We start from the raw sequence: 9,860 nt of genomic DNA, 5'->3' as shown, positions 1-9,860 counted from the left end.
TTATATCCTGGTGGTACGCTCGGTGAAAATTCATGTATCGTGTGTACGCGCATGCCATTGCTGTACGCACCAGTAGTCACCTTACATTCTATACGAATAATATTTACGTTTATAATATTAATCGGTTCGTCCGATTCATACCACTTGCGAGGTTGCAATATACGATTCGACGAGAATCCAAGCAAGGATCCTACATTGTTGGGTTTGGTAAAGTTTATTCTGTAGGCACATTTGATTTCACTCTTTAGCGTGCTATGATTGGCGCGGAGCGCTATTGGATATTCCTCATCATAATCGTTTTCAATATCTCTGGAAAGGTGTTCATCTTGCAAAATTGCACGTTTGAGATAGTCATTTATAGCGTGCAATTCGTACGATCCTTCGGGAATCGTAATTTCTTTGTCGTCGTTGCCAAAGTAAAATTTATTATTCGAAAAATTTACGTTCGGAATCGTATGATAAGTTTCGAAATCCGTTAATCCGAGCTCGTAATCGGCATCGGTCAAATCTATAGCGGGAAAATAGCTTACAGCGAGAACGCTGCTCTTGCCAGTCAACGTAAGTGTCAGTGACATGTCGAACGAATACTGAGTCGTGACGATGGATTGTTAGGCTTTAAATTGATCGTCAACTGTTTGAAGAAATTTTAAACACAACTGTCCACAGATGCTCTGATTGTAACTTTGCGTAAGATGCGTAATTGTATTCAATTTTCACTCGTCCGAAATATCGCACAAGTTCCTTAGGTGGTCGAAGATTTCCAAAACTGTCGAAATATACGACACGATCTCCCCTCTGCGTACGCTACCCAATGAGTACCGGGGCCATCGACGTCATCCAAATTGACGATACCGCTCTCGTTTCGTCGTACACCGCTTATTGGTAAATTATTGCGCATGAAAACACCTCTAAAGAACGGTATGTGCATACGTTTCGCCAATTGTTCCAATTGCACGTTAGTTGTCGCACCCGTAGGCATTTTTAATGTTTTTTCGACGTTTTTTTTTCTCTTAGACTTTGTTGAGAATCCCTGTCCACGCTTGTACGGAGTGAGATAAAGTCCGCGACCTTCCATAGCGCGATTGTGACGCTGCAACTCTTCCAGCTGACGTTGCGCCGCCTTGCTATCGTTTACCGCCTTTGCAATTCCCGCTGCACCGCCGGCCAAAGAACCGACAACTCCCAACAACGGTAAAAGTGGTAAAATACCACAGCGTTTCGCTACTGGAAGTATTCGTTTTTTCCTCCTCTTTGTTGTCGATGGCTTTTTCATCCCCATGCCGAGTTTTGTCTTTGTCTTCATTGCCGCCCAAACAGTCGTAGCGGCTGCTCTTTCGCCAAGAGTCGAATCCCTCGCGGTAATGCGTTCTCGCGCTCTTGCAGCTAGTATGCGATCCGCGACGTGTCGTTGACCGAGGTCGTTGCTTCGCGAGTAAGCAATGTCGTGCTCGCGACAAGCGGCGTCCAATGGATTGATGCCTCGATCGCCTCTAGCCAATCGTTTCTCTAATCGAGTTCCCGGGCCACAAAACTGATAACCGGGAATATGTAATTCGATGGGAAGCGCGTTTATCGCACGATTTAAGAGACCGCTACCTCTTACGATTCTCGCTGACATTCGTAGCAATCTTTTATTAACGGTGGCGGACCGTCGATATGTGTTCGCTGCCACGGCTGATTGTAATGTCGCATGCACGAACGATATTGTCGAACTTCCGAATCAGCTTTATATATTCTGGAAGCTTGTCCCACAATCGTTCCACGTAATCACCAAAATTTTGTAGTAAAACAATCTTTGGGATATACTGCAGTTGTTCAGCGGTAAGCCAGAGAATGTCTCTGTTATCCGACAGAAGGAGAAACATTTTTGATACTGAGCGGTTTCGAGTTGAGACACCTCTATAAATAGGTCTCCCCCTCGTGATCATTCGCAAAATTGATTCGAAAGAGAAAACATGCGGTTCGTGCGACAAGCGCGGATAATCAAAGTATCAAATTTCGACGATAGACTAATATCGGAGAAAAAAGTACGCAAGCATGGAAACATGCTACCGACTACTATACGCGGTATCGTTTGCGGCCCTTCAAACTGCGGTAAGACAAACGTGTTGATTAGTTTGATAGAAAGTCCGTACGGTGTACGTTTCGAGAACGCGTACGTATACTCGAAATCGCTTCAACAACCGAAATATAAATACTTGGAAAATTTATTAGCACCTATAGACGAAATTGGTTATTTCACATTCTCTAATAACAGCGATGTCATTCCACCGAGCGAGGCGCTTCCGAATTCCATTTTTATCTTTGATGACGTGGCATGTGACAAGCAAGATACGATAAGAGAGTACTTTGCAATGGGTCGACACTCGAGCGTCGACTGTTTCTATCTTTGTCAAACGTACGCCAAGATACCTAAGCATCTTATACGCGACAATGCGAATCTTTTGATTTTATTTAAACAAGACGGCACAAATTTGAAACATGTGTACAACGATCATGTAAATACCGACATGTCTTACGACGATTTCCGCGCATTGTGTCAGAAATGTTGGCAACGCAAATATGGCTTCGTAGTCATTGATAAAGACAGCACGTTGATCAATGGACGATATAGAAGAGGATTTAACTATTTCGCGATACCGTAAAGCGATCAGTCGTCATCGACATATCGATCGAGCATCATGAACGATGATCGTGAAAAGATTGCGAGAGAGATTGCAAAAATGAGCGAATCAATTCGCAAAAAATATCGCGCTTTGAAAACTGGTAAAATGGAGGAAGACGTTGCATTGGAAAGACAATTTAAGCCAATTACCGAACCTTTAAAACAGCTTGTCGAAAATATTGTGGAATCTGATGCGTCGAAAATTGAACCATTGAGTTTGACGTTTGGAGAGAAGAACGAGGAAAAAATAAAAGTCAAAGCAAGGAATAAAGCGAGCACGGATAAATATGCCGATAAACGATTCGCCGATATATTCGACACCGAATCGATCAAAACGAAGGAAACAATTTTTTAATATGGCTACTGTTTCTACTCCGATAATAGTACAACCGCGTCAAACAATGCCATCCCCGTCCGTCGAAGAAATTTACGAGACCACGCCCGATTCGTTTGTAACATCGGTCCGACATGAATTAGAAACGTCCGAAGGTCAGAAAACGTTCCGAGATCATTTTGGTCCACTAGCGCAAAAATATATAGGAGCTATCATGAGTGTTGATAAAAATAAGAGTATGGATTACGTCTACGGTGTTAAATTTACCAGCGAAGGAATGATGCTCGGTGATAAACGTTTCGATGTGGACATGGAAGATAATATAATTATCGATGGAATAAAATATACGGGAACCGAAGGTATCTACGATTTGATTTTTAGAAAATTTCCCAATCATAAAAAATACACTCAAGACGATTTGTATAAATATCAAAGTATATTAAAAGCAACAAATGCGCATAAACGTGACAACAAAGTTAATAATCCTATTAAAAGTAATAAAGGATACAAGTACAAATATATAATTGCACCATTATTCCCCGATAGAAAGGTGGGAAGAGGTATAGACGCGCCGCGCACCATGACGCTAAGCGACAACATGATCGATTACGTGCATTGGAACGATCCCAACGAATTGGTAGATCGTTTGCGATTGCTGGACGCCTCGCGTCGAGCCGGCAACAATGCTCACGACAATGAAATCTTGTCAATTATCGAAGAACTTCGCGAGGCTGGCATTATTATAAATTAAACTATGCGTCAACGATACGTGTCATTCGGTCAAAGTTCTCGGTACCGAAATGTCGATTAATAAATTTGGATTATCGCTCGGAACGTCGAATAATTTGTACTATCAATGGAATGGATTATTGAGAAACTACGTTCGCGATAACGCTCTCTGCCAGACTACTACCGGCTTTGACGCAAGGTCGCGCAAGATTCAACGCGTAGCGCAACCGGAAACTGATACTGACGCCGTCAACAAACGATACGTTGAAGAGAACTTACGAACGAACTTTTGAGAGATCGACAGGGAGAAATTGAGCAAAAAATTATCGCGCTCGAAACAAACGTGCAGGCGCTACGAATAATGATGGACGAGATAAAGAATGTGCTGAGATATGCAACATCTGACTCGGCACAGTAAACGAGACATACTAATATCACAATATTAATTATGCCTCGATCAAACGTGCGAGAGAAGAAAAATACCTCCGAAAAGCGACAACTAGTCGAGGAATTACATGCTCCAGCGAGAAGAAATTTTCCACGAAGACGCGTCATTGTACGCGGATACGACGATTTGTGGCAGGCGGACGTGGTCGACATGCGTTCGTACTCTCGACTCAACAAGGGTCATAAATACATACTCACAGTTATCGATGTGTTGAGCAAGTATGCGTGGGCCGTACCGCTCAAGAGTAAGAGCGGAAACGAAATGTCCGAAACGATCGCAAAGATTATTGGAGACAATAAAAGGTGTCCGAAAAATTTTCAAACCGACAGAGGAAAAGATTTTTACAACGCGAGTGTGCAGAAACTCATGAAGAAACACAATATTAATCATTACTCGACATATTCCGTTATGAAAGCCTCGGTCGTGGAACGTTTCAATCGTACTTTAAAAAACAATATGTGGAAAATGTTTACGTTCAATGGAAATTACAAATACCTCGACTCGTTGCAGAGTACAATACGCGAAAACATCGCAACATCGATATGAGACCTGTCGACGTCACTCCGGCGATCGCCGAAAAACTTTTAAAATACGGTGTATAGCAACGTAAAAATTGCGGCTCCGACAAAATTTAAAGTAGGCGATTCTGTACGCGTGAGTAAATACAAGACCATCTTTGAAAAAGGTTTCACACCTAATTGGACGACCGAAGTTTTTAAGATTGTCGAGGTGCAGAAAACTAATCCGGCGACATTCATACTCGAAGATTCGCGTGGAGATCCCGTCGCTGGAGGATTCTACGAATACGAATTACAACGCGTCGCTAATCCCGACGTATATCTCGTGGAAAAAATTTTGCGGGAAAAGGGTGATGACGTATACGTGAAATGGTTGGGAATGGATAAATCACACAAATCTTGGATACATAAAAACAATGTATTATAAATATTTATTAAAATATATAAAATATGTATATAAAAAAAAATATAAAATTTATTAAAATATAAAAATATATAAAATGTATAAAATATATAAAATATATGCATAGTTATGTGCAAAATATACAATTAATAATAAACAAAATATACATTTATTTACAATGGTATCCTATAATGTCCCCACGGTAACGTATCGGTGGTTTCGGGTACGATATACCGCTTATCGTCGTACGGACTCAGAGCAATTTTCGTCTCGCTGATCGTGTATACTTGATGTAATTTAGATCGTATACACGACTGCTGACGCGTCATTTCAATTTCTTCGTTTAAACACCGCGTGTAATCGTCAAATGTTATCGTTCTCGCGACAACGTTACTCTTGACACCTTTAACTTTCTTTGTGTCCTTTTTTCCATTCACTCGTAACGCGTACATCTTTGCTCTGAGCCCGACGAATTCGGTCATTATGGTACCGTTGTTTTCGTCCTTCATCAGGCTCGATACCTTTTTATTTACAAGCGGTATACCGTACACGTTATCCACCGCATAATCACTCGTGTCGAATCTAATGATATCACACTTCATATTCTCATACACATCCGCGTACTCAATGTGATATATGAGACTGTCCGTATCGGTGTACATTACCCGGCATTTGTCGCGATACATTGGCGTCATATACTCGTGATGAAACTCGTACAAACATGTCTTGGATATGTCGAGTATACACATACCCACGTAAATCGGTTTGTAGAATTTCACCTCGAGTTTGCGCAATTCCACAGCGATTAAGTTTTCTGAAAAAACGCTTCTGCTGTGGAAATTTGGTTTCGCGATCATTGCCTCTGCGCCGTACCGACCATCCACTTTGTTAATAATTTAACATCGAAACGATTCCGCACATTTTCCATCGTTTTACCAAACACCGCATTGTTCATTAATTTATATAAATTTTTTTCGAAATCATTTTTAGCCAATGTTCTGAAATGTGTATTTAATTCTATGTAATTTCGAAGCCAGGGAGATTGTGAAAACTGTAAAATTCGATGTATTTTTGTAACGTGAAGACTGTGACGTGTACACTGCTGCAGGTTGCGGTAGTGTATCACGTAACGCTTCTTATCGTATAGCGTTGCAAGCAGTTTGAATTCCCGTTTGTCAGGTGGTTTGTCGCGTGTCGGGTAAAACGGTAGGTCAGTGTGCACATCGTGAAGATGTTGCGGATACTCGAGGTCCACTTCGAGGACATAGCCTGTAGGCGAATCTAGCGTGATGGATGATACGTCAAAATTGGTTACGTCGTCGACCCATTGAAAATCGGCATAGGACAACGGTTGACACATTGCCCATCCGTACAAATTATTTACATCAAAGTACATCAAGTACGATGATGGTTTCGATGGATCGTACGACTCCATGTACTTGTTATTAGCGCGAGCGTATCTACCCGAACATTGACTCAGACCGCCGCGTATACCACGTTCGATGAACATAACCATGTCGATGTCGGTAAGCAGCTCGAACGTAATTTTCGTATGCTTCAACATGGCGTCCCACGTGTATCCGGGGAGCGTATAGTAATACGCGGGGTCGAGTCCGTAACTTTCGATACATTTATCTCGAAAGTTTTCGAAAATATCGGCTAATAACATCGATTTTAAGATATAAATCGCTATATTCGCCTAGCGTCCGAATGGAGAATCGCATCCAGACGTTCTCGGCGTGCGCGTAATCGCTCTCGGATACAGTTTCACCGGTCAAGGAACTGTAAAACGATTCGCGCGGTGGTAAACACGTATCTTGCAACTTGTCAACGGAATTGATGTATTCGTACGGAAATACACCTTTTCGCGTTAACAAATTGAAATGTTCGGTAGATAAATTTTGAAATTCTGATTTTAAAATTTTAAGTTTATCTTTGTCCAAAAACGATGCCAATTTGTCGAGACTCGATGCTAGAAATTTGTATGAATCGATGAAACGTAATTTTACTTAATTTTTTGATTCTTCTTTAAAATCAACATTTTTGATAAACGAAATATATTTCTCTTTTGTTATCGGAAGTAACTCGATTTTTCCTTCGAATGCTCTAGCTATTTCCTCGATAATAAAGTGCGAATCGTAACCGGATAAATTGTGAAAAACTATCGGAATACAAAAAGATTCTTTATAATTTAAATTGCAATTTGAGTGTGCTGGACCCCTGTACCGCCCGGTCAGATGGCAATGATCGCGAACGCGTGTATCGTCTTGCACGAACGGTTTTTCGCATATATGACATTGAGTGGCGCTATGGAATTTCTCCCACTCTTCGGGTGTTAAATTTTACCATGGGGACATTGTTTTTAAAATATTTTTTACACGTAACGCTAAATTTTTGAGGTCTTCGGCGAACCATGCTATACAATCGGCGCTACGACGCGAATGGTATGCCGATAAAGATTCGTCGAACGAACAATGTACATAGTAAGCTATACTAAATACCCGATGGTGTTGATATGCGTTTTTCTCTTCTTCCGTCTTGGCCAGAACGCATTCCAAGTCGCCGTATACGACGAATGGAAGCCGCTCCTTCCGATTAGGGTTGTTGAACTCGAGCCACTTGTCCTTATCGCTCGGCAATCGGACAGCGCAATCGTTCATCTTTCCGCAGTCGACCGAATGCGACTGCAACTTGGCGTCTGAATTAAAATAATGCAGGCATCTGTAAAAGATAAATTTTTTAGTTTTATATAACAAAGTGTATAACCTATAATTATTCAAATAATATAAATTAAACTTACCGGTCGCAGATATATTTTGGATTCTTGTGTTTGCTTAGTTGCGAGCTCACTAGCCGGGATAAATTCTTAATCCATGCAAAATGCCCGACGCTGTTATCGTCTTCAATGTACAGCAAGTTGATATGCTTATCCCGCTTCTGCTGCGAAAGACGCATCGGGACAATGCTGTTCTTATCTTCGATGCTGTAGACGTTGATCGAAATGTCATTAACATGTTCAAAATTTTTTATTTGGTTCACAGTCACTGGAAACTCAATGTTCTGGAGATTCAGCACTGTCGTGTAATGCGGGTACGATGATTTCCGATTCGTGTCTCTTTCGGCGGGGTATAGGGCGGCGACCACTGCCCACGCGAAACACGCATTGTCTTTAGATTGTACATTAATCACCGCTCTTTTCATCATAATGTTCCGCGGTAATTTGATGTGACATCCCGCACGCAAAGGATTATACTTATTTATATTTACAGTTAAATTTAGTATTCGCGACAAAGCCCACCCGCTATCGCGTTCCTGAAACTCTTCCAGCGATGCTAGGGTGGGTTCGATAACGCGCCGTTCGTACCACTCGCGTAAATCGGATGTGCGAAAGAGTTCATAGTTTTTCGTGTTTATACTTTTATTGGCGCGTTTATCCCCAGCCACGAATTCACCGTTAAATATAGTGTTCACTTTCACATTACAGTGTTTTTTCATAACGTCCTGCACATGTTCCAACACAATGTCTTTGGCGTCATCGAGAAATTGGCGCGGTTCGATGTGATTATGGTTTATCACCGCACCAGTCGATATGCGACTCTCGAACGCCACATCAATCTCGCGCCACGCAAGTCTATTTTGACGTGCACTACATCCGGCACCCGCGTGTATGAAACGTCCACGTACCGAATTTTTCAACCCTTCGAGGCGCGCGATCCGAGCAATCAGCGATTGTCGATTTCCGATTGATAATCGCGGTCGCTTGATTCGACTTTACTCTTCCAACGACTCGATGTATTGGTCGCATCGTTGCTCCCACACAATATAGTCTTCCAATGAATTCACCAAAGTGGATTGCTCTCGCAAACTTTGTTCCTCCATATTGTATCAGACTTGCGAAATGCGCTTCCCAATGATAGTTCTGGATGTACTTTAGCTACTGGCGGGGTGTGCCTCTTTATCATGATTTATATACTGTCTTGTGCATATCATCGAACATTCTAGAATGATTTCATCTTAAAAAATTCCCCGGAGTAGCATCTGCAATTTAACCTTGATAATTTCGCGTTTTGTCACGTACATTTGAAAAATCTGATGTGGTTGGAGCAGCCGTACATCGGCGCTCGATTTTAACGCATTCAGCTAAATCTTTGTCTAGGGGTGATGTGCGTTTTAACCTTGACGGTTAATCTTTGTTCCGATACACATCTTAACCTTGAAAATTTCGCGTTTTGTCACGTACATTTGAAAAAATCTGACGTGATTGCATCGGGAGCAGCCGTACATCGGCGCTTGATTTTAACGCATTCAGCTAAATCTTTGTCTAGGGGTGATACACATCTTAACCTTGGCGGTTATTTTTTTTCATGTTTTGTCACGTACATTTGAAAATCTGACGTGATTGCATCAGGAGCAGCCGTACATCGGCGCTCGATTTTAGCACATTCAGCTAAATCTTTGTTCCGATGCGCAATTTAACCTTGATAATTTCACGTTTTGTCACGTACATTTGAAAAATCTAACGTGATTGCATCAGGAGCAGCCGTACATCGGCGCTCGATTTTAGCGAATTCAGCTAATTCTTTATTCTGGGGATGATGTCATCGCAGCCGTACATCGGCGCGACAAAATTTTAGAGGAAATTAAAATGTCGTGTCAGCAAATATCCCCTCTACATCGCCATTTGAGATACTATTTGAATTGATATTAATTCTAATACGATCAGTATTGCATCAATCGCGCGTGTGAAAGGTTCGCTGAAGAAA

General features: G+C 41.6%; 1 protein-coding gene across 1 annotated transcript; it reads right to left on the bottom strand.

Moving 5' to 3' along the window:
* Positions 1-7,893: 7,893 nt before the first annotated feature.
* Positions 7,894-8,592, bottom strand: LOC145969362 (uncharacterized). Its single transcript, XM_083095417.1, has one exon. The coding sequence runs from the start codon at positions 8,590-8,592 to the stop codon at positions 7,894-7,896; it is 699 nt and encodes a 232-aa protein (XP_082951543.1).
* Between the last annotated feature and the right edge of the window lie 1,268 nt (positions 8,593-9,860).

This window comes from Camponotus vicinus, unplaced genomic scaffold (assembly GCF_025532165.1).
Source record: "Camponotus vicinus isolate PSW18456_S1 unplaced genomic scaffold, iyCamVici1.0 SCAF_3, whole genome shotgun sequence".
NCBI classification, from domain to species: Eukaryota; Metazoa; Arthropoda; class Insecta; order Hymenoptera; family Formicidae; genus Camponotus; species Camponotus vicinus.
The sequence above is the reverse complement of the archived record's forward strand: the minus strand, read 5'-3'. Positions and strand labels throughout refer to the sequence as shown.